Raw genomic sequence first — 26728 nt, forward strand, 5'->3', positions numbered from 1 at the left:
AATAATAATAAATGTGAAAATCGTGTAATGAAAATACATAATAAAAAAGACTGAGATGCACTGTCTCAATTGATGGTTTAGTATTGATCCAAATTAATCATTAATATAATTATTGATCCTAGTAGTAGTAGTAGTAATGGCAAATGATGCAAGCTTATATAGCATCAGCCAAAAAGAGTTCACCCATCCGTATCCTCCAATAATTTGTCTAGTTCTCCATTGAATTTATTCAACCCATGCACTTCCACAACAACAGATGGAAGCCTGTTCCATGTGGGCTGAAGATAAACTCCTGCGCGTCTATCCTGCAACAATCTTCCTCAACTTGAATTTATGCCCCCTCGTGTATATAGTTCAGAAAGTGGAAGAATACCGTTAACATTCAGCTTACTTAATCCATTCAAGGCTTTAAACACCTTAACCAGATCTCCCCGCAGGTGCCTGGTCTTGAGACGCTGCAGTTTGCAGAACTAAAGCCTTTATAGGTAAGAGCATCCTTTTGTTTCATTCGCCAATCCGGTTACCCCTCTCTGCACCCGTTCCACCAGATCTGCATCCTTCCTAAAATGAGGCCTCCAGACGTATACAGTACTCATGATCCAGCCTAACCGTTCCCTAACTATCCCTGACAAATCACCTCCTTGTGCCTATTAGCAAAGATTCTGTGTATAATTGACGAAATCCCATGAACTGGCCTGGCAGCATGTCTTCTCTGCCTGCCCTGAATGTAGTACCACATAGTTCGTAAGTTACTCTGGGGGTTACTTGCATTTGTCGATATTAAACTTCAATTGCATTTCTCAGCCCATCGACCCAATTTTCCTAAATCTTGTTGCAATAGTTCACCCTGATGACTGTCATTAACCAACCTACGTATAATCTGCAAACGTAGACATTAAGCCTGATATACCTTCACCAATATCACTGATAAATATTGAAAACAACAACAACGGACCCAGAAATGAACCCTGGGGAACTCCACTAATAACATTAGTCTTGAAGAGCAGTACCCATTGATAAAAACTCGGACTTCTTCTACTTAACCATCCCTTTATCCATAGCAGTAACTTGCTCTTAATGCCGCATTGCTCCAGTCTGTACAGCAGTCTTTTATGTGCAATAGTATCAAAATCCTTCCTGAAATATAAGTAAATGATGTCAAAATTATTTTTTGCATCCAGTTCCTTGGTCACTGCATCATAGTAACCAATCAGATTAGTTTGATAAGACTGCCCCTTGACAAATCCATGCTATGATTACAGTATAATTGCATGCCTGTCCAAATGTTCCTACATTACTTCTCTAACCAGTGATTCTATTATTTTCCCTGGAACAGACATTAATCTAACAGGTCTGTAATTACTCATGTCGCCTTTTGATCCCAATTTTTGAATTGGGAATATATCGCACTTCTCCAGTCCCTAGGGCCCTGAATCGAAGGATTTTTTCATAATTACGGCGAAGGGTTTGTTTACCTCCTTTGCTGCCTCATTTAATATAATTGGCTAGATTCCATTCGGCCCAGGTGCCTTTTTTTTTATGTCCATCCTCAACAATGGAGGTTTCAGGGTAGGGGCACCGGGGTACGTGGCCCCAGTCGTTTTTCGGAGAATATACACCAATTGTTTAAATTCCCTTTAGCTACAAAAAAATTATTTTCATTGTTAACATAGGATTTTATTTATTTTTGCGTTGTGGCTCAGCTATTTTCAACTGACTACAGTTAGCAACACTGATGTTGATGCGATCGCCATTCTAGTTCGAGGTGTCACGCAGTTTGGTCGTGCGTAATGTTACTTAAAAGTAATTCAGACTTTGGCTGTGTGCGTGTACGCCAGCCACTTTATATCTGAGTTGCATATTTGTTTTGTTCTGTGCATTATTTTGTGCCTTGTTTGTGCACAAAATGGTGCCCCTCCTGTCATTTTTTTCCGGATCCGCCACTGATTCTCAACAATTTCTCCTCCACTTACCACAAAGTCATTTAGCTTCTAGTTAGAGTTTGATAAACATTTGGTATCATCTTTCCTAAAGAATTCCTCGTGTAAATGTAGATGCAGAATATCTATTCAATTTGTCAGCAACCTGAGCAGGATCATCAACAGTTAACCCATTGACATCAAGTAGCCCAATGTGATTCAATCCTACTGTTCTACAGGCATAAAAGTCTTTGCTGATTTTCTTTGCATTTTCTGCCAGAGACTTCTCTTAATTTGCCTTAGCTTGTCTAATCTAATTTGTGACTTGATTACAGACTAGCTTATATCTGCCATAGGCTTCTGTGTCGCCTGATAATTTATGTTCATCCCATGCACTTTTCTTCTCTGGCACATATGTCAATAGTTCAACTGTCAATAGTCCATTTAGGTCTAAGCATTGAACAGTATTTCTTTATTGATATGAAAAGCATAGTATTTTCTTTGATTACTTCCCTGAATACTTCTCATTTAGAATTTGCTGTTGGTAACATCATCAGTTAGTCCTACTACACACAATTTAAAAACTGTCTGAGACCTGTATAGTCACCCTTACGAAAGCTTAGTATGAAAGTAAGCCGCATCTTGTATATTTGAACGCTGAAATCACATGAACATTAAAAATTATAAAAATAATTAGATAAAAATTAAAACTGGAATTTAAAAATAAAGCCGTGAGGGGGAGATATCTTCAATGAATATGTGAGAAAGAAATAGAAGTGCCTAATTTTTATCAGTATCAAGCAGCTTGGGGCAGTATTCTAAAATAACGGAAGGCATCTTTAATTGAGTTTATTTGTGTTATCACGTTCGTGACTTTTCTGGTATAAAGTGCTGCTTGATTTAATCGCATAACAATAACATCAGTGTAATTAGCCTCTCCTGTGTACCCTTAAAGACTTGAGAAATATTATTGTTTGATAAAAAAAAAAAAAAAAAAAAGTTTCCTTGAATTTCAGAGAGAGAGAGAGATAATCTTTAATGCCCTTCACGGCCAAAAAGCCAGGGGTTTACATTTTTTCGTTATAATTAATTTCATATTTATCTTTAATTACTGTTTGTTGAACCTTTTGATTACCAGTACCATCAACTGCATTTTAATTAAAACAAAGGCACTTCACTATCAATTTACGATTACTGCAAACTTTAATATCAATTTATGACTACTCTATAAAGGTTGATACTTTCAAGGCTGTCATCTGGATTTATTCTACAAAACCAGAGTTTCCGGCAACAAAAATTAGCATCGAGTAGATATGCGCTAATCTGTGTATCGCACTCACTCCAAAAAACTGCAAACATGGATTTTTTCCTGTTAACATTAAAAAATCATTTTAAGTTATCAACATAAACTTTTCTCTGTGTATAGAAATCTGACATGACCCGTACACCTAAGGCGACCTCGTACTTTTTGATTTTGAAAACTCCATAATTTCTCCCCTTATACGCGAATATCTAACGGTATTATGGTATAGAATATATATGATTCTTTTTCACAATCGCCATCTTGATGTTGCTTTGGTGTTTATTCCTTGACTTTCGAGCACCAGTGTAGACCCTTTCCTAATTAATTTCTAAAATAAGAGTCTAATGTATAAAGATTTGTTAGACTGTGAGGAATACTGTATCTAGTTGCATTTTTATTTAAATTCGCGTTCAGATCAAATATTTATTCATTTGACAAGCCTAAATTTGTTTAGACTTACCTAATTAACTATTATAAACCCCAGGGGCTCACATCTGGTGAGTATGGGCTTGGCACACCAGGGTCCTGAGCTGGATATTATCATTCTTCTCTTCCTTGGTGATTCCCTTCTACTTCTCTCTCTCTCTCTCTCTCTCTCTCTCTCTCTCTCTCTCTCTCTCTCTCTCTCTCTCTCTCTCTCTCTCTCTCTCTCTCTCTCTCTCTCTCTCTCTCTCTGGGTAAGTCAGAAATTTTTTTTTTTTGGCTGGCGCAGCAAAAGCCTCAGTCTTCTTTGCACCATGTGGCTAATGATAATAATAATCTCCATATTTTGTGCTCAGTAAAAATATATTTATACCATAACAATTATACCAAACGTCTCCTCTGTTGGAATCACGAAGTAATTCCATTTGCTATTTATTCCCATCCCCGCAAGCAAAATGAAAATATCACAAAAAAATTTCCCCCTAGCCTACATACTCTTTCCTTCATATTTTTAATGCATTCTCTTTATCTCTGCAATTAATTCTGAGATACGTGTAGGTACTCATCTAGATGAATAGGTTCTTTATTCTTCTTGTCACTTCTGTTTTCATTCGAGTTTTAATTTTTATACGTTATCATTTTTAATACACAGATAAGGCGTCATTGATTCTAAGTTTTCTAATTAGATCATAGGTCTTCCGAAATTATTTAATGGTTAAAACCTACGAAACAAAGAATCGCTTTCGAATTACCGAATAGCCTAACAGCCTGTTCGGTATTCCATAATATTTGTCACCGTAGGCAATGAATATTATTATATCTTAGGTCTTGGTGTGGGTATTTTATTAAATTTTAGACCTACTACAGTCATACTTCAGGTTCACTATGTACCTTATGTTTTGCAGTTACAGATATTTGATTCCAATAAAGATGGAAAGCTGCAGCTAAGTGAAATGGCCAAGTAAGAAAATTCATATATTCACTTTATATTTAATATACAACTGAAATTATTTATGTTTGTAAGCTTCTTTCTTTCTTTCTTTCCTTTTTTTTTTTTTTTTTTTTTTGAAGATGTATATTGGTCTTAATAAATTTAAACGATACCTCTCTTCAGTTTCTTAAATACAACAGTTTCATGAAATTGTTTTTAAGCATGTGTTGCTTATCATTTCTTCTTTTTCTTCCAGATTACTTCCTGTTAGAGAAAATTTTCTCTGCAGATCAGCTTTCAAGGTAAGAAATATATATATATATTTTTTATACACTTAGTTCTACGATTCAAGGCTTATTTTGAATTGTTTTATTTTGTTATGCGTAAAGTCAAGATTCGGAACTTTCGAAATAGCTGCCGAAGAATAGTGCCTGTACTCGCTTTCATGTCTGCGTATACGGGAACATGTACGGATGTACGTCTTCGTATGGTTCGGGCCTGCACTCTTGTTCACTTTGTGAAAGCCGGAAAGGGTAGATGTATGGGTCTTGTTCGTTGGCATGATTTGTGGTCGCTAATTTCCACTGTGGTCTCTGTCTTTCCACATTAGTCCAAGTTTCGGAACTTTTCGGCTTCATTACATACATGGCTGTAGATTTAAAGAATTCTATTTGTATATGAAACTTTGACTCGTACCAATATACAAATCCCTTCACGGCTACAAGACAGGGATTTACATTAGAAAATAAGTTGATTATTACAGCTAGGGTAACCTACATTAATTATAATGATTACGTAAAAAAAAAAAAAGAAGTAAACTGCAGCCATTATCAACCCACTGCAGGATGGAAGCCTCAAAAATTCATGCTGAGGGAAATGGACTATAATCTGCCACGCTGGTCCAGTGCGGGTTGGCAGATCGACCATATTTAGCAGTCAGGGATTTGAACCCCGGTCTACTCAAAGAGCGTGTGCTACTGCACTCCCTCCTGACCACTCGGCTACAGAGGCCTCTCTTAAAGTAAAATGACAGGTTAACAGCGAATCATAAGTTAGGATTAAAGATAAAACATGGATAAAGAAACTATCAAATAAGTTAACATAATAAGAATAAAGATAAAATAAAGTAATATAAAAATAATAATAATAAAGATAAACTTCATTAGTATTATATTATATTACTGATAAACACAAGTGATACTGTTTTAATCCATTACACTACTAGATGAACTAGTAGTATAATGGATAAAACAGTTTCACGTGTGTTGTTATTACGTCGGGCATACGTGATCAGATCCAGCCGTAGTCGTTTTTCTTTTAGGCCGCCATAGCTGAGTGATAAAATGGAAGGGTACAATACTACACGGGTTTGAGTTGACAAGTGGCGTATCCAGGTGTCATCCTTGGGGGGGGGGGGGGCATGGCGACCAAGTCCAGGTATCGTCGTAAGGAGGACATGGTGACCAGGGTTTGAGTTTTTTTTTTTTTTTTTTTAGAACGCTTCCTGCCTTCTTTTTCTTTAATTTCAAATTTTTGGTGGGGGGGGGGGCATATGTCCCTTCTGCCCACCCCTGAATACGCCCCTGGAGTTGACCGTAGTTCCAAGTATGTGCATGCTGTTCTGTTTTTTTCTATTGTGTGGACTCCTCTGACTCTAAAGAGAAAATTGATGTATTTATAATACAGATGCCAGTCTTTTATCATGTAGTGCCTACAGTGAAGTGCCCTTACATGACTCGGCCCGTCGACTCAATATGCACCAAGCTCACAGCAACGGTAACAGTCCATAAGTTTCCAGTCGTTGTGATTCGTTTTCTTCTCGTAATGGGGACAGATACATTCTCATCGAGTAGCACACAATTATGAATCCTATCTCAGGAGATTCATTCCTGGAAGAGTGGCACCACACACGCAGTCATATGTGAAGAAATTTAAGGGCTAATAACCCAAATATACAACACTGCTACGATCATACGAGGTTGATGGTGAGAGAGGCTTTAGGAGCAGGCTAACCTACACTTTTTGTCCAAGAAAACTTATGGAGGGCTCCTCTGGAAGCAGCATATTCCAGCATTTGTGTGAGCAGAAACCGATCGGAGAGTCTCATCCTGTTACGAATGAGTATCAAAACTAGATTGGTTCTGACACAATAACACCTCCCGTACAGGCTTTACTGCTAGGACATTAATACCCTGGCAAGTAAATTTCTCCAAGCACTCTCTCGATCATTTCATCCGAAAGATCGCTCTAAGTGACGGCTGGCTTTCGTTGATGTTGTACAGTCGAACCTCTCAAATTCGGCAATCCATTATCCGGCACCATCCATTTCCGGCTATGTTTAGGAAAATAAACAAAGTGCTGAGTTTCACGATTTGTACATGAAGCATTAGAACGAGGTAACGACTCACTAAACATATTTACTATTTTATCGAGCAATCCAAGAGGACTGTGGTTCTTTAAAATACATACAGTACTCAGGTCCTTTATCATTGTGAGAAAGTCTGTATTGTTAAATACGTCTACTGTCAATACCTGAGCAAATGAATGAAATGCATACATGTTGTTATTGATTAGCAACACCTCAGGATAGAACAGTAATCCAGTTCCGAAGAAGATGGAACTGGATTACTCAGTATTAAAGGAGAGCTTTTCCCCCCTTCCAAACCATACTGCACATATTTTACTGTATTTTCCTGCTGTCGACTCAAATGTTGCATGACACTTTTTTTTTTCTTCTTTTTTTTTTTTTTGTGGCAGAAACTGTTAAATGTGAACTGGATAATAATATAACAGATAACGGAAGGGCGCCCTTCCGTTATCTGTATATTATTTGAGAGGCACTAGAATGTGCCCATCAACATATTAAATGAGAACTAGAATGTCATTGCCTGAGGAACCAAAACCTCTCTAGTTGGTCCTATATATATCCATAAATAAACAAATATTCATTTATTGCATATTACAGCAAGCCCTGAACAGCACAGGTTGGGGACAGATAATTAGTAGAGAAGGAAATAAAATAGTGAATAATATAATCGGTTACATGGTTTATCTAAAGTGGCACTTCAGTGAATTCAACATCCAGCAGAAACTAATGTTAAAAATAATAACAGTTTCTATGAACTCTCGAGGGCCACCATTTGGACAGCACTAGCGTATTGACATACTCTATCTCCCATATAGAAATCTTAACATTATCGAGATTTCGATAATGAAAGTTTTATTACAAGAGAATGTAAGCTAATCATTTACTTATTATTATTATTATAAGTAAATGATTATCGTACATTCTCTTGTAATAGCAGCGTATTTATAAAGAGAAATTTACTGGGTATTATTTATGTATTCCGTTTATTCAGTTCAGTAAAACAAGTAAGTATTATATAACCGTTCAGTATTAATATAAATCGATGTACACCATTTGGCAATAGTTTGCGATAGCCCTTATCTGACTATATCAGAGCGTCGTATGACCTAACTGTTACAAGATGTGGCACGAATCATTTTATTTAAAAATAAATGTGATACCACTGATCGTGAAGTTATCAAAGCTGATTCTTAACCTATGACCTTTCATTATTTTTGATACTAAATGCTGACTTTAGTAACCAGTTATTAGTCAGATTCAGTTAGTTATATCTGATTTGCCATATGTGCATTTTTTTGCTGTTAAAACGTGAGCAATTCATTAACTCTTTGTAAGGAATGTCATGGTCTCACTCATTCTGCTTACTTCCCGTTGGTGCTCACTACGTAATCGACGTGAGATAACACTGTGATCTTATCTTCCATTATCAGGTTCAAAAGAGGCAAAGAATAACTAACTATTCTGTTATAAATTGTTCAGCCTGGTTATTTAGTCATTTTGAATTACTGCAAACAAATCAGTCCACGAGACATCAGTGTAGCCGAGACAAAGCGGCCTTAAAACTGCATGTTTTAAGACCGGTTTGTCTCTTTGAGAGGTGGAGAGGGCGGCGGCACGGAGGGGGTGGAGAGAAAACAACAACCCTGGAATCCCTAGTCTTGCCTGAAATTAGTTTACCTACTTGAAAAAGGTTCTGTAGGGGTTCAGTCATTACCGGGATCCAAGTTTGTTGAAAATTTGACCCGACCATCGGAGCTAAATTATTCAACAAACGTATCGTAGACATCACGAAAACCGAGTCAGGTACTACGCATCAGTTTTGGAGGTAGATAGTTCCCATTCTTCATTTTAAGCCTGTAGTTTCCTCCATTGCTAATCGGCTAAATCTTAACATAACTTCATAGATCGGTTTTTAATGTATATAGCGTTAAGTAACTAACTAAGCATTTTTTTAAAAAAAACACTTTAATACTTTCTTCTAAGCAGCTTTAATACCTAATGGAATATTCTCGATATAGATGCCACTATAATGGGCTTCCTAACATTATCTCTAACCATTATTGCAGTATTGTCATATGCAATACTGCAATAATGGTTTATTTAAACGCTAGCGCCATGGCATGTTTGTGTGCCACCTAACGAGAAAAGCGTTAGAACTTTTATAGAAATTTTATTAAAATTATTAATGGATATGGTAGTTGTTAGATGAACTGCCATATCCATTACTTTTTGTTTTAGAGAATGAATTTATCCCAGCAGAGTGCACTGCATACGTATTACAACTGGATATGGCGTGTCAACAGACACACACATGAACAATTTTGCTTCCAGTTGAATCTGCACGTGCTGTCTTCCCTAAAGCGAAAAGCTTGAACCGCAGCACGGCTTTAGCGTTATTATTAATGATGTATTTGTTAGAAACCTTAACATTATTAAAATTTACTGAACAGTGACGTCATGCAGTATTTTATCATGATAAATTGTGATGCTTTTCTGTACATAATTCCGTATTTTTAATTATAATAAATTTAAGACGCTAAGAAACCAGTTATTTGTGGTTATGAAAAAAGAATTTAATACCATTTAAAGCAGTTTAGATTCCACCTTTTCTATGGAGTAATCTAAATAATTATGATAAATCAATTAGCTGCTTGGTTAGCTATCGAGGGCTTACAAATGGAAGACTACGGAGCAGTAATATTTTGTTTATTTTATTATATTTATATGAAAATAATATAAATGAAGACCATTTCTCGCTCTTCAGTTTCACTTTCAGCGTGATTTGAGTGTTTCCTCCTTACGTCCTCTATATTTGAAACAGTGAAAAATATTTTCAAATGGATGACTGAGCAACAGTTTGCTGTAATTTAAATGATTTGTGCGATCTAACATTAAGGACGACGTGTGAGATTTAGACAGGTTCCACCCATGACCTCATGCAATACAAGAAATGTTAGTTCTATATTAAATATCAGATAAAGCAGTTCATTTCGTCCATCTAATTGATGTACGAACTGAACTCCACCTTCTCAAAATTTCAGTAAAACCGAAATCACTAAATACAACCCTATGTATATAAAGTGCTTAGCATCATAATACACAGCCATTTCTGAATAAACAGAAAATTTTTAAGGTGGCATCACACATTCACAATATGAGATATAACCTAAAACGATGCCACCTTAAAAATTTTCTGTTTATTCAGAAATGGCTGTGTATTATGATGCTAAGCACTTTATATACATAGTCTAAATTTGTTCGCAGCTTGAGGCTCTAGCCCTAAATGCGCCTTAGTCTAAATACAACCCTTAAAGATAGACAGCAAAGTGAAGTTTAATTTTAATTCTTGCCTACATTTCGAACTACTTGTATGTATGCACACGGCCGTGAAGCTCCTCATTAGCACTGCGTGTCGGCGACCTTTATAACAGGGCCTTTATAACCAAGGCCTTTATAACCTGTGTCTTGGAGATTGTAATCTTATACTCTACTATAGCAAACACGAAACGTTAATGTTTGTATATCCGAGCGCCATTCACTCATGTTGAAGTCACATAACCTAGCTGATTAACAGCCTATCATACTGCGAGAGAAAGCCATCAGCGTGTCGCTGACCTATTTATTTGAGTTTTCTGTTGGTTAGATTCTTGGAGGCTTAATATGGTTTTTAGTGAAGTTGAAAATAATTTAGAATAAGTAGTTGGTGTGCCATAATTTACTCCTCGAAAAGCTGTACCACCCAGATTTAAGCTTTTAAAGTTTGCTTGCCATTTTAACCGTAATAAGGATTTCCCCTCCCTTATACATCACTGGTTTCTACTGAAATTGGATCGTTAAGTTTCTCAAAGTATAAATACAGCGGTGATGCATAAAGCGTTTATGAAAATGGAATATAATGAGGTGTTTTGGCAACCATAAAATGTTGGGAAAAATGGTTACCAACTTGATTTGTTTGCGAGGAGATCCTAATTTATCTACATTTATCATTATTTTTTTTTTTATATATATCTAATTTGTTCCACTTTTTTCCTCAGAAATTCATCACTTTTCTATGTTATTTTATGGTCCTGGCTGGTTTTGGCCCAGCGCCTCCCAATAATTTTGTTCTATTTGAATCACTTATCCTGCCCTAACTATTAGTTGGGTAACCTATATTTACTGTTGACTCCAGCAGCAATTGTCGCACGAGCCAGCCATCCTTCCCTGGTTTATGACTAGAATACGCACATAGGGACCAAAATACAAAGCATAAAGGAATCAATGCTTTCCATTTCTTATTTGAAGTAATTTTTGCATTGGCATCGTCTTAAAAAAAAATCGAAAAATATAAAATAAAAGCTATTAACGAAGTATGTAATAGGTTGGGAAAAAAAAAAAAAAACCTCTCAGCGTTCAAATTCAAAGGAATATGAAAGCAGGGGTGGGGGAGGCAGGTATAAATTCAGGAATGATACTGCAAACATGAACAGAATGGCAATATGAATAATTAAAAAAATGGATTTTTTTTAAAATTGACTCTCGGTTTAGTTATTATATATTTTGAGAACTTCATATAATCTTTTATTTGCAGTTTCATTCCACTGTAGGCCAACATGAGCTGTGAGTATTTTGGGCAGTACTACCAGGTTTTCTGTATGGGAACTGCTGATGGAGCCCTAGGTTAGGATACTATGGACGAAGATTTGTATGATGAATTTGAGGTTCAACTATTGCTCGGAATCTAGCCAGGTGTACAACAAATGTTATGGTGAGGGAAGGGGATAACAACTTTTCTTCTGATTAAGGCTCAGGGATGTAGTGGAGGGTATACGTCGTATACCTTCTGGATATTTTTAGGTGAATAGCGAATAGCTTCTGGTTTTTGAAAGACTTGCAAAAAACAAGTATTATAAAAATATTTACTACGCCGTATACCCTCTGGAATTCGATTAATAAGCACAGTGTATTCTCCGCATACGTAACATTCACAGAGTATGTCTTCTGCTAATTTTACGACTACAGCACTGTTAAGGCTGTCTGTATGTTCCAAGTGATATTTTTTTCGATTATGATCCTCAGGAATTTTGTTTCTTAGGCTTTTTTATGACATGGCGTCTTTGTGGTTTAATTAAAATGGGGTCTTAAGTAGATTCTTATTTTGAAAGGAGATGAAAATTCATCTTCACCATTTACAATTCATTATATTCCAGTCTTTTCAAGGTTACAGGTTAGGACGAGTTTATATCACATGACATTACTCTGCCTAATTTCTTTTTAATTTATACCTCATGACGTCAGTGTCTGCTTTAATTATAAAGGTAGTAAAACGCTTCAATGGCGTAATTGCTTCGTTGTTTGCCCCCCTATAGAAAATTCTAGGTTCGATTCCTATTATTTGTTAAATCCGTTTATTAATGTAGCGAGTGTTTGCTTTCACCCCTTATACACAGTCGACCGGTGTACAAAAATGCAAGAATTACAATTATTTACAATATTTACACAAATTCGTATATTTACAATATTATTTACAAAATGGAATTATTGACAAGATTATAGTTGAAGTAAGCTGTGCGCTTCAGAGAGGCTCTTCACTCTGTACTGCTTGCTTTCGGAGTATTTCACAGGGTCTATTGCCAATGAATTGAAAAAGGTTGACTGCGTTGTTTGGGAAGAAATTCTTCAGACAGCACAGATGGGACAGTATAGAGTGTAACGGTAGGTAGGAGTTGTCATTATTGCATCCAGCACATGGAGTAGAGATAAGTCCTCAAAGACTGAGGGCGTCAATCACACCGGTAAGCATCTGAGAAAGAAGAAGAATATTCCTGGATGCTATGTGAACTCTCCAGGGAGTGATATTTAGGTTGGTATATAAAACAGCCCTGAAGATGGTGAATGCGTTGCCCGTGACTCTGTTTATGTACGACCTCGGGGCAGAAGACCAGATTGGTGATGCATATAGTGCAATAGGTTGTAGGCACCGCTGGACGTATCCTCCGACTACATCGACGTTGAGTAACCCCGTCAGCTCTTGTCGAATTGCCCACATCGCCGAGAAAGTCTTCGATTTCATGGTCGAAAAATGGTTCGGAAAAGTGAGGCCCTCGTCCCAAGTCATGTCGAGGTCGGTGTGAGATTTCACTTTCCTTTTCCGAAATCCATTGTGATAGGCTGTGATGTCATTTTTGATTCTCTTTTTTATAAAGGTAATTTGAGCTGATTTTGATACGTTGCTTACCGGACGAACTTTATAAAGGTTTTAGTTAGCTGGTCTCAAGAAATGTTGGGTGATTTGATTTTCTTCCACTTTTCTGGCCATATGGGACACTTTCTAACTTAGAAAAATTAAAGAAATCACAAATACTATTAGAGATACTTTTATACGTTTCGGAACTGTCCTTAAGTATGGCATGAGAGTCGCAGATATTGATTTCAAGTGTCAGTACATGAACATGTGGACGTATGTTGTATCTTATATTGGGGCAACTGTTGAATGTCACTTCAGCTCTCTCATGTACACTGTAGTGCTGCAGAACTTTTTAGTATAGTTCTATGTTTGAGCAGTGTGTGTGTGTGTGCACTGTTTCGTTGTTTCTGGCCACTTTTCTATCAGAAATACTACTCCCCAGTACCCATCCTCGCCACGAGAAGGCGAACCACAACTATATTCTTACTGCTGGATATGATCTAGCAAGGAAAAGGACAGGTAAAAAGATGCGAAGCTCTCCTGAGAACGACTAGCTCAGATACATTGGGGGGGGGGGAAACACCCCCCTTCCTGTATCATTAACGGGATTCGAAATCAGGTCCTCATTACCCGTCGGTGTGGGCAGAACGTTGCTTATATATGTTGTGCTATCTTCTATTATCCATTAGTCTCCGTTTCTTTATATCATGGGCGAATTATTGTTTCCGAGCAAAGGTTTCAAAATTTCCCTGAAGCTCGAATTTTTCATCAAGCAAAAAACAGGCAAACCAAGAATAAAACGAAGGCAATTTACAGATGCGGTGGACTGATGACTCTGTCCAATTTCTAAAAAGAGTCCAAACCAACTTTCCATTTCAGAACACAAATACATCGACTCATTACGAAAATCTCCATTCGACTGATTAGTAACTTTAACAGGGAAAACTGATAAATACAATTAATGAGAATTAGATTACAATTCATCTTGCTCTCTATGTGTTTGTTGAATGTCACAGCATAAACATTAAATCTTCTCTTTAGAAAACAGACATACAACCCTAACAAAAGTATCCAGACTTGCCATGATATGGAAAAACACAAGTTTTAGGGAACAGATTAATAAAGTGTAGTCCAAACCTTTCCCCCAGTGGCCGCATATTTGTTGCGAAACACTTTAAACCACTTTCTTGTAGTATAAGAAATGGGAAAGTGCAGCTCTTAGGTCGATCCATTACTACAGTAGTCTCATTACCATAAAGGAATGCTAGTATTTACAAATATACCGACTTCTGTATGAACAGATATCGATAGTAGCTATGGTCGAATAGTTTCTTTTTCAGATACTGCTATAGCTTCAGATTGAAAAAAAATAATAATAAATTGCATTTTTACACACTTGTCATCATTTGTTTCTAAAATATAATCCTTTCCTTTCCTTTCAGGGTGCTACTAAACTTACTAGGGAAGATATCGAAAGGGTTTTCTCCCTTTATGACAGGGTAAGTATTTCCTGTCTTTTACAATCTGGGCACATATTTATCAAAAGTTGTAGCGGTGTTTATTACAGGAATGGGAGGACATTTTTTGGTATGCTCAGTTACTGTGCAGTTTTATTTTAAAGCATAATTTGTTTAAAGTTGTGCAGTTTCAGTAATCTAAACAGAAATATAGAATTCTGTCATTTCCCTTCAATTATTTTAGCCGTTTCTTCGGAATGCCGAGGGGAAGTGAGTTATGAGGAGAAACAGTCGTCTCAACTATTATGTTTGTTTTGTTTTGTTTTTTCGAACAATCAGATTAGGCTATGAGGCATCCTGTATTATGGGTTTAACTTGCATATATTCCATTTGTCGGTTACCCTGATAAAAATATATATATGTTTCTGTGGATGGATAAACTGTGAAAACCTCGCCCGAAACCTGCTAGTACCTAATTACTAGTTGCTCGTACGCAACTAGTAATTAGGTACCATTACTGATTACCCAATTACTAATTAATCTTGCTTATAATCGAAAAAAAAATGGATGCATCAGTAAGTGCTCTTGACTTTTGCTTTATCCAGAGGCAAAATTCAGCAATTCTATCCACCCCAACGCATATACACACACGTTCTCTCGAAAGCAGTCGCAAAGAGTTAGCGCCTAACTAGAAGAACCTTAAGGAAAAATGAAAAACTGGTTTTAGACATCAAAATAAGGCATCATTCTAGAATAGAATACATAATTTTGATATAAAATATTTCGTTTTAACCAAACAGAATATTTTGTTATGTTACTGGAATGGCGAATGGTGTAATAACTTAGAACACGTGATACGAAAGTTTGAGACAGAAAGACACTTACTTGTATAATGTGTCACTGGGACTACTGGGTAGAAAATTTTGTTCCATAAGTAATAAAGATAGCCGGTAGTGAGGCAGTGGGTGCATTCTACAGAAAACCTCTGTTTTCGGAATTGTCTGAGCGGGTAGCGCGCACTGACTATAATCACCGTCCTTCCGATAACGAGTGGTAAAAGCCCGGGTTCGAATCCCGTCAGTGATGCAAGGAACTTTTATCACTCCGAGTCTCAGTTAGTCGGTCTCAGGCGTGAATAGCAAGGGCTCCCCGGAAACTCGGGTTTTCGTCCAGCAAAGCGACTACATAACACGCGTAATTTATGGGTATAATAAACAGACTTTACAAGTTCGGATTTGGGTGGCCCTAATAAGATGTGATTTTCTCTCCCTGAAATGTATCCACAGCAGTAACAACAGCAAATAAACAAATATGAACTTTCAACTCGAATCTGTTATAGCAAAGAATACTAATAGTAGAGGATACCATTTAAAACCAAACCTGCTCCACAAAATCAAATCTGCACTTTTCTGTAAAGTGGGAGCTCATAAAAGTCTTTCATGTGCTATAATCATAATTTTTTTTTTTTTTTTTGTTAGTCTATAAAATTACTTCCAAAAACATTCGAAGTGGTTTATAGGTATTCGTTCTCTTCAACTTATTTCTCTCATATTCCTTCCTCCTCTTCCCACTCATACACTGCCTCATCTATCATAGTGACGTAGATGGATAGTGCAAGGAATTAATTTTCCCAGTAATGAGAGAACGGTGGTCACTGCTGAGCTTCCTCTCTTTTGCTGAATGGTTAATGAATAAAAGTACAGTTTAAAAACCATTTAATTGTCTTGTTTGCAAGTCGCTGCGTTATTAAACGTCACATACACTTCATTTCAAATGAAGGCCAGTCGTATTTCTTTACAGATTAAATTCGGTAACAAAGAATTTTGGAGTAACCACTGTCAAAGCGCAAATTTTTCCTCCAGTTTAAACAGAAAATTAATTAACGGCATCTCATTATATGGGAACATATCATCTTGTGAATCTGCAGTTAGGCTTTGCATTTCGAGGTTTAAAGAGTTGGAACTGTAAATGAATATCTGGATACCTGTGGAGCAGGAGTGTATCCAGAAGGCTGTCAGCGGCATGGTCTGGTGATGGGTATCGGTAAGGTGCCTGAAACGTCACCTTAAATGTATAGTGGTTTGGGCGATTAGCTTAATAAACTATATTATTAATTTCACAGGATATAAGAGTTGTTATTAACTATTGTAATTAATCTATCTGGTACAGTTTTGATGTAGGAAAAATTGAAAAACTGGCTTTAGACATCAAAAATCAAGTCATCCTGCTCTCGTAATGTGAGACTTCTAAAGCGTAGCGCTTCCCAGATAAATATTTGGATTGCTTGGATTTCATCAAGCAGCTCTCTGTACCAGTTCAAAGTAGTCTATATTGAGTTAATATGTTTAATGATTTCTAATTTTTTCAATTCCTTTATGAGACCGAGTTAGTCTTCAGCGAGTATTGCATGGGTTTTTTCCCCCAGGAAACTCGCGGTTCCATCCCTCAAGACAGACAAACTAACTATAGAAAATATCACTGAGTTACCTTGGTGCAACCCATCAGTCTGCTTTAGTTCTCATTAGCTAATGAATCATTTAATTTTGACGGCATTATCCATATTGGATTATTTTTGTTTCGTTTTAGGATAGAAATGGCACCATAGAAAACGAAGAACTTAAAGGCTTCCTCAAGGATTTGTTGGAATTAGTAAAGAAGGTAAGGGAAATCCCACATTATTTTTCCTGTAGACTGATTTTATATAATTCTCATAGAATTTTATTTTATTTAAAAATATCTTGAAATGAAAAGACGCAGTGATATTTTATATAAGCTACTGGAAAGTATTTACAAATATAACAGCACAACAGAAAGTTTTAATTGTAATCAAAAACAACATACTTTTTAGATTTTCATGCAAGAAGAACAGTTAACACAGGGGTTCTCAACCAGGGAGGAATTTTAGGGTTTCAGGAGTGGAATTGGGACCACAGATTGACAGACTCAAACTGTTGGAATATTGATCTTTCTACAAACTACAATTCTACAGATTGTACATAAATCTACAGGACATCACACTTTATTGGATGTCACATATTAAATTAAAAATAAAGATAAATATTTCACTTTTTTATTATTTTGGAATGCCCCTTTTGAGTCAGAGAATCTTGGAAAGGGGAGATGACATCAATCTTGACATTCTGACATATGGGGAAAAGGGTGCATGGGGCAAATATGGTTGGGGCAAAAAAGGTTGAGAACCACTGAGTTAGCATATATCGCTGATACACTTGTATTTCAAGGGCCTACTTGCTAAACTCGTGCTAAACTTTAAAAACACAATATCACTTATTAGTACCAAGAATATTTCAAAACATTTCATGGTAACGTCAGCGGCGATTCTAAACATGTCGGAATCGCGCTCGATGCGTTATTGACATCCGTGAAAGCAACCATCCACTCATTAAATACAGCAAAGTAATGGATAGCAGAGGAATTTCTGCTGGAATAATTCGAAAAAAGTTCGTGCTTTAATCGTTTAATCCAGCGGTGTTCCGAATCTTAGTTGGTTGGTTCCACTTTGAAAAATTCGTTGTTATCTTGATCCCAAAATTAGCAAAAAATATGTCGTCCTGGTTAGGCAAATTTTTCCCCGACAAGTCACTAGAAGGTTTCTGTGAAAAAAAAATGAAATTCACTTTGGGGTCAGGTCTAGAGAATTAGGTGGATGTTCAATCACTTCCATTTTCTTATCTCTGAATGGGGCAAGGACACCAGAGGGTGCAATCCAAAATTTATGAGTTTTGTCCGTTTTCTGGTCTTCTGCTGGAATTTATAGATATCTAAATGAAAGAAATGTGCATTGGGGAAACAAAAAAAAAAATCCCAAAAAGGTATAGTTAACTCCATATTTAAAGCCAGTGCTTAATTCCTTAGTATCCAAGATACGAAGGTTTTTAAAAACCCTTTAAATAAATTTTAAATCATATCATTTTTAAGTTTTTAAAATATATAGTTTTTAAATCATATAATTTAATAAACAGCCAATTGAGTGTTTACGAAAAACATGGATGTGTCTTTTAATGAAATGCAAGAACAAGGGAACTCCACTAATAATATATGAAAATTTAAGTTTTCTGTTTCATCGAACATCTACCATTCCTATCTGAAATTCCTCTAGTTTTGATTTCCATAAACGTAGCAAGGTAAGCATATACCGCCATTATACAAATAGAACGTGTATCCGTACAAGACGTATTGCATACAGATGCAAGGATGTATTTAAATAATAAAAAATACATTAAGCATTAATTGAAAGGAATAAACTAAGAAACCTTACTCTAGGGATGAACAACACTACTCAACGGCTGCATCTCTTAGGATTACACAACGCGCTGACTTTCAAGGTAAAATTGGAGAGGTCAGGTTTAGCTATTCTTAAATTGTAACTATGAAGAAGTCATTCGTTTTTTTACTCTTGCGTGTGCGTAGACTAAAATAGTTAGTTAGAATGCCAATGTCCTGGATTATGCATATTACATAATTTTTTTTCTTTCCCGTCGGCCCTTCGTCTTTTTGGACCGTCGCCGTTTACTCTTTTTTATGGATGTCGGCTCTTTACCCAAAACCGAAAGAGAACAACCCGCTATAATTAGTGCTGGAATGGCGGCTCAGAGACAGATCTTAACTCCACTGAGCAATCATTTAGAGGTGTCTACGAAATCGACCGTTGAGGTGGGGGTCGACTTCGCAAGCTACGTTAAAAGATTTCCTGCTTGAGAAATAGTGAAATATTTCCATTGAAATTCACCAAAAATAGGTTAAAGTTTGCTGCGTGATCTGTTTATCTGCTGTACTAATGTCCAGTACTTCTGATAACATAGTGTTATCAGAAGTACTGGACATCAAAAATCGCATATTTTTGTTTCCTTTAATTTGGGACAGTCAAGTAAATTTAGAGCAAAAACTTCAGAACTATAAAACACACAGGATGCACATATGACGAAAGCCTCAGATGAGCCTTTTTTTCAAACAGCAACAGGGGCTTTTTCCAGCTCATGTTCAGTTGAGAGTTAGTTTAGATAAAATTTTTCTCAGTTGGGAGAAAACTACAGTTAACTACTGTAAGACATGTCGTTTTTTTTTTTTTTTTTTTTTTCATTTGTTGGCCATTTGTTCCCAAAATTTTATTTACTTTTAATTGTTTTACTTTTATTTTAGTTAGTTGTTGCCTATTGGCCGCAGCTCATTGGGTTCCTTTTCTTCTTTTCTGTTTTTCATTTGACTCGAACTGTTCCTTCTTCCGACATACTAATAATATTTCCTCCATAGTCCTGAAAGGCTTTCTTATCCTCCACTCTATACGGCGCCTCCGTAGCCAGGTGGGAAAGAGCGGCAGTGTGTAGCATACACTTCTTGATTAGACCGGGTTTCGAGCCCGTCACCACCAAATACGGAGAATGCGGAAAGGTCAGGGAATGACCACCGCACATCCCCGGAGCAATATGGCCTTAGTTGCTAATGCTCCTAAAAACCAAATAACAACAACAACAACCACTCTATACGAATCAGGCTTTGCAAAATGAGAATTCGTCCAGTTTAAGACGGCGATGCTCTAATTTGGTCATTTCAAAAAATTCTGGCCACACAAGTTGAATCGATTCTAGTTCGTTTCATTCCTCGCGGGTACTTTTGTCACAAAATAGTTTTTCGCAAGTCCGACTAAACTGCTCTTTGCATAAAATCCACAGTTTTTCTCTCATATATTCCGAGATCCTTGCAGTGCATCTTTTTTTTTTACTCAATACTAGTTAATGGTCATGTCGATATCTCACACCCTCCCTCTCGACGTTATAATTTTCGAGTCCTAGAGTTCAAAGTAGATTATCGTTCTACATTCGTGCTTCCTCCAGCAAATCGAACGATCTGTAACACGCCCCTTTACTTTGCACGTGTAGGCCGATAAATATCCTCGATATATTGACATTTTTATTCTTTCTTGTCTTTTATATGAAACCCTCAAACACGAAAGGTATCAAAACCTATAGTACTTAGTACCATGCATGGGTTGAAGGGGAAGTATGGGGGGGGGGAATGCCGGAAACTTTGCTCTAGAGACTAAACATGGGTTTCACCACTTCAAGCTTCCAATAAGCAAAGTAGTGGTATTTCACCGGTTGATGAAAGTCATCTACCACCTACAACTGTTGTCAATTACCTCAGCCTTTTTATATTATTCTAATTTAATATATACTGTTTTAATATATATTCCTACTAGGACGTACATTTTAATTTAGCAACTGAGTTAGCATCATTTGTATATTAAAATCCTTATCTGTCGAACCATCCATTTATCTGCGGTGTATCTTTTTTGGTTCGACACTGGTTCCACTTCGATGAAGAGGATCAGGCAAGCCAGAAATATGGTTCTTTAACCATTCGTTTTAAAATTCGGCTTATATTTATACGTCCCTTTTAAATATTTCAGTAAGTGAACGAATCGAAGCCAAATGTCATCCGAGACTGTTGTAAACAAAATCGTCGTCAGTCATCTTGGCTGAATGTATCAGATCTTATTCCATCTGTGCAGTTAAGACGATCTGATCTGTCTTTGGAATGGTAAATACCTGCGAATAATGGATATGATTTTATTCTTTCGCACCTCATTTCAATTACGTTTTTCTCCTAAGTTTTTATTTTCCAATGTTAGCAGCCTGCGTAGTCAAAACTACACCGCAATTAAAAAAATTCTTAGGTTTTGTTTGTTTTGTTCTTACATTATAGGCATGAACAAGGGCGGATCTAGCTTTCATATTTTGTAGGCAGTGGTAATAGCAAGGGCACACCCAGTCTCCATGTATAGGGAAAGGTCATAGCATTGAAAAGTTCTTTTTACATAAAACGCAGAACATGCATAAACATGCTTTTGGAATAATCTTTCCGGGGGAGGGTAACTACATTATTGCCCCCGACCTGCCTTTTGACGCAGACCTAATTATGAAATTCTTATTAGTACGCTTCTTTTTCCTTTATGCTGGTTTTATATTTTTGACGGCAATGGGCCTATCCCAAAAAAGTGCACTGACTGCAGGTCAATAAAAGCACAGGTTTTTCTATTTTATTATTAGTTACGTAATTCTACAAGTTGGGTACATCCTCAGTCTGTAAGTAGCAGTTTAGCATACTGTTTTCTATTAAGTGCATCAGACTCATATTGTAGAGGAATTTCACCACCAGTTACCTCAGCATGGCACTCTCCACCTTAAATAAAAAGCAACGCTCCAATGGAAGAGTATATTGCAATTGTATGTTTTTCAGCTCTTATAGCACAAGGTCATTGCTGTAAATTCGTTGTTATTATTTATGTTAATTATGTGAAGGTTAAGTCTGGTATGTGTTAAGCGCCAAAGAAACCAAGATTGTAAAGCGTCAGCATATTGTCGTTTGTAATTGCTTCTATTCTTCGATTGATTTGCTAGACAAAAAATCCCAGCTTCAAGGAGAAAAAACATTTAACCCTCGTCTGACATCGACTAACTTAGCCACTTTGTTAAAAAAGCCCATAAGTTCTTCGCGTCATTGAGGCTCGTGGCAGAGAAGAAAAATGCATGGGATGCATATAAATTATCAGGCGACACTGAAGCCTATAGCACATATAAAATAGTCTGTAATCAAGTCACAAAGGAGGTAAGGCAGATTACGAGAAATCCTTGGCAAAGGATGCAAAGAAAAACAGCAAAGAGTTCTTTACTTATGTCAACTCTATAAGGGAGGGTATGAATCAGATTAGTCCACTTGATATCGATGGTTCAACTTTTGATGATCCTGCTCAAGTAGCTGATAAACTGAATGAGTATTTTGCATCTACATTTACACATGAGTTATTCAAGGAGGGGAATGCCAGAAGTTTATCAAACTCTAACAGGGAGCTAAGTGATTTTGTAATAACTGAGAGCAAAGTGGAGGAGAAATTGTAGAAGTTAAACATAAAAAAGGCACATGGGGCAGATGGAATGTATCCAGTTATATTGAAGGAGGCAGCAAGGGAAGTAAGCACACCCTTAGCCATAATTATGAAACCATCCTTAGATTCAGGGGAGGTTCCCATGGACTGGAGATGTGCAAATGTATCCCCAATTCACAAAGGGGGGGGGGTGCAAAGGGTGACAGAAATAATTATAGACCTGATAGTTTAACTTCTGTTCCGGGGAAAATAATGGAGTCACTTGTTAAAGAGGTGATACAGGATCACCTAGACAAGGCTGCAGTAATAGTTCGGACACAGCATGGGTTTGTTAAGGGGAAGTATTATCTGACCAGTTTGATTGGATACTATGATGTGGTTATAAAGGAACTGATGCAAAAAATTATTTTGATATCATATACTTGGATTTCAGAAAGCTTTTGATACTGTTGCACATGGAAGACTGCTGTACAAATTGGAGCAGTATGGCATTAAGGGCAAGCTGTTATGTTACTTGGTTTTTAGGAGCATTAGCAACTAAGGCCATACTGCTCCGGGGATATGCGGTAGTCATTCTCTGACCTTTCCGCATCATCCGTATTCGGTGGTCACGGGCTCGAACCCTGGTCTAATCAAGAAGCCTGTGCTACGCACTGCTGCTCCTGCCCACCTGGCTACGGAGGCGCCTAAGGGCAACTTGCTGCAATGGATAAAGGGATGGTTGAGTGAGAGACGGCAGAAAGTGGTAATAAATGGACACTGTTCTACGTGGACTAATGTTATTAGTGGAGTCCCCCGGGTTCAGTGCTGGGCCCATTGTTGTTTTGTGTATTTATCGATGAAGATATTATGTCCAAGTTTGCAGATGATACAAAGTTGGCAGGGTTGTTAACGACAGTAAAGACAGTATGCTGCTGCAACAGGATCTAGAAAAGTTAGGCAGATGGGCTGAGAAGTGGGAACTGTAGTTTAATATTGACAAATGCAAAGTATTGCATGTGGGTAGCGGTAACTCAAGAGAAACGTACCAGCTGTGTGGTACTACACTCAGGGAGGGGGGGAGAATGAAAAAGACCTGGGGGGTAATTGTGCAATCAGATAGGAAGTTCTCTGAGCAGTACAGACGTGCTGCCAGAGCAGATCATGGAGTTTTGTCAATGATATATAGGAATTTTGCTAGCAGAGACAAAGAGGTGATTATCACTTCGTATAAGGCAATGGTCAGGCCATACCTTGAGTACTGCATACAGGTCTGGAAGTCTCATTTTAGGAAGGATGTAAAGTTGCTAGAACGAGTACAGAAAAGGGCAATAAGATTGGTGAGAGGAACAAAGGGGTGCTCTTACGAAGAAATGCTTAAGTTCTGCAAGTTGTAGCATCTGGAGACTAGGCGCTTGCGAGGTGATCTGATTGAGGTGTATAAGGCCTTGAATGGTTTGAGCAGCTCAACGCTGACGGAATACTTCAGCTTGCTCAGATTAAGAACCTGAGGGGGCATAGATTCAAATTGAGGAAAGACAGTTGTAGAATAGGTGTGCGGAAGTTTGCCTTTAGTCAGCGGGTAGTTGATTGCTGAAACAGACTTCCATTTGTTGTTGTGGAAGTTAATAGCTTAAATAAATTTAAGGCAAAACTAGACAAGCATTTGGAGTGACCGGATGGGTGAAATGGGGAGGGTTTTTTTTTTGCTCTCTTGCATCATCTGCCTCAACTAATGCTAATGCTAAAGGTTAATGACAAAAATAGTCGATGCCCATAATTAGCGTTGTACTCCCTCATTTTGTGTCTTTCATAAGACATTAATTATAATTATTTTTATAATAATTATTATTATTATAAAAATTAAAATACTGTATTGTTAATGTAGTGGTAAACTAGTATTATCAATAACTTAAAAAAATGAAGAAGCTCTCAATTCATTTTTAGTTTCATCGAATCTCTGCTAATGGTACGCTTTTAATGTCAGGCCCTTCTAGTTGTATTATAATCTTAAACATTTACAGGACGCATCAAAAGACCGGTTACTCCTCCCTCTTCCGTTACTGTGTTAGTCTATTCTGTTCTGCAGTTCATGTTAATTCTATTGTAAGATTGTTTTTAGTTTGTCTTTTGATACTATGTTAGAAATAGACGAAACATTTGAAACCTCAAAAAACATTTGAAAAATGACAGTGTTGTTATCAAAGTACATCATTGAAAAGCAAGCGGTAACGAGTACGTTGGTTCGTGGTTAAGCCAATACTTGCAAAAAAAAATGAGACGGCTTCCATGCCAGATTTTATAAACTCAAGGGCTCCCAAAGTTAACTTGAGATGGGAACCGAAGCTGTTTTCAGCGAGTAGTTAAAGATAATCCAGTGTCTGGATATTCACCTACATGTGTAGAACAGTGAACAGAAGATACAACATATCTTGAAAGATTCCCGAAATCCCTCCGAAAACCATCCTTGGAATTCAGAGTTTCTGAATCCACATTTCGTATGCATTTTGACTATCATTTGTGATCTAACTTAGCGACAATATGCAGACAGAAGAGACAGAAAACTTGTGCAGTCCTTGAATTCTTTGATATCTTCACCAAAATGCTGTGACGTCCTTTTTTTTTCCCCGTTATAAATGCACTACCTCTCCAAATTCAAAATCAAGGACGGTTACTGCTGGAGTAAAAAACATTCGCATTTTCACAGAAGTTGTAACTCAAGTCCACCACAAGTAATGATTATGGGAGCAGTAGCAGATAGACATTTCAGTCCATACACTTTTGAAGGCCCTGTAAACATGAGCACACTTCTTGTCCCTGATGAGAGGCTAGCAACGACACAACTGGAACCGTTAAATCTTCGCAGGATTTAGTTTCAACAGAGCGGAAAACCAACTCATTAAGAAATCTTACTTCGTGAGTACTTCTGAGATTGCTTATAGTTGATAGCCCAAGCGTTTCCATGATAAAAGGAGGGGCCGTCACCCAGTTACTTTGTCAGCACTTCTTGGTGGCCTCCCAGAATTCCCAATCTGTAATCATGTGAATAATGCTTTATGGAGAACCATTAAACAAGAAGTGTCACAGAAACAGTATCAGTCAACAAAAGAATTGAAAGAGGCAGTAGGCAATGCATTTACTAAAATAAAATAGTACGACAATATACTCATAGAACGTGAATACGCATTATTCTCCGTCATGAAACTGAAGTGCCCATATTGACATTATCGACACATAATATAAAGTAGAAATTTTAAGCCATTGTGTAATTAAACAATCCGTCAATTATCAGCAAGCATTTCTTTTATCTTCCCATTATCAACAGTTCGTGAGTAACTGGACGCCTCATGAGGTATCTGTCAGGGTAGATTATTTGTAAATTTTGTGATTGTTATAATCACTCTATCCTAATGATGTACATAATGTATTTGCCATTTTTACTCTTTCGATTGCATTAGAATTAGTCTTGAATCTATCATGTAATCTTGTATTCTAAATAAATTTATTTATTCTAAATAAATAAATAAATAAATCAGCAATACTTTTAAACTAAAAAGCCAATAAAATAAATATGTATAATTCCGACCTTGAATTTACGGTGCTCTTGCCGGAAAAAAAAAATAATAAATAAATAGAATATTCACGTTACATGTTAGAGTTCCTCACGTCATTGACGTGATTCGAACTCATACCTTTATATACAATAAAAAATATATCATTTATATAGACAATCATTTATTGTTTATATTACAATTTTTGTTGTCTTTATATAAAATATAATATTTTGTATAATTCACATTGTCTGTTATATAAAACTAAAGTTGTCATTCCAAAATAATAATATTATATTAAATACAATAGACAAAAAAAAATGGTTTTGGGATGATAACTTTAGTTTTTATCGACTTATCCGCATATATAGTATAGTATATATAGTATCATGGAAATATTACTATCTTTCATAGTTGAGAGTAATATTAAATCTCCCGTTTGGCTTTTCATTTTGAAACAATGTTAATAAGAAATTTACAGAAAATAAAGCTTATTACTTCTTTTACTTCTTAAGTAAAAGTATTATGCTGTACTAAGCAAATAATGCTTGTATAACAAGAAACATGACTCTAAAAACAGAACTTTGTAATTCGTCTATGTGAAGTGGACCAAAGTAGATCTGTATCTCTGGTTCATAGAATAAATAAAGTAAATAGCGGGGACCTCAAATTACAGTGAGGGCTGAGCCTAGAACGGCGACCAGCTGTCTAACTGAAATAGCTGTAAA

At 36.7% G+C, this 26728-nt stretch overlaps 1 protein-coding gene across 1 annotated transcript in view; it reads left to right on the forward strand.

Moving 5' to 3' along the window:
- Positions 1-26728, forward strand: part of Cbp53E (Calbindin 53E) — a 279859-nt gene that overhangs the window by 248709 nt on the left and 4422 nt on the right. Inside the window, exons 7-10 of the mRNA XM_090377611.1 lie at positions 4551-4606; positions 4833-4878; positions 14553-14609; positions 17154-17225. Coding sequence (XP_090233737.1) covers positions 4551-4606; positions 4833-4878; positions 14553-14609; positions 17154-17225 — 231 coding nt within the window. The remainder of the gene's footprint in view (positions 1-4550; positions 4607-4832; positions 4879-14552; positions 14610-17153; positions 17226-26728) is intronic.

Source organism: Mastigoproctus giganteus, chromosome 7 (genome assembly GCF_048544385.1).
Source record: "Mastigoproctus giganteus isolate SK-2022 chromosome 7, ASM4854438v1, whole genome shotgun sequence".
Classification (NCBI taxonomy): domain Eukaryota; kingdom Metazoa; phylum Arthropoda; class Arachnida; order Uropygi; family Thelyphonidae; genus Mastigoproctus; species Mastigoproctus giganteus.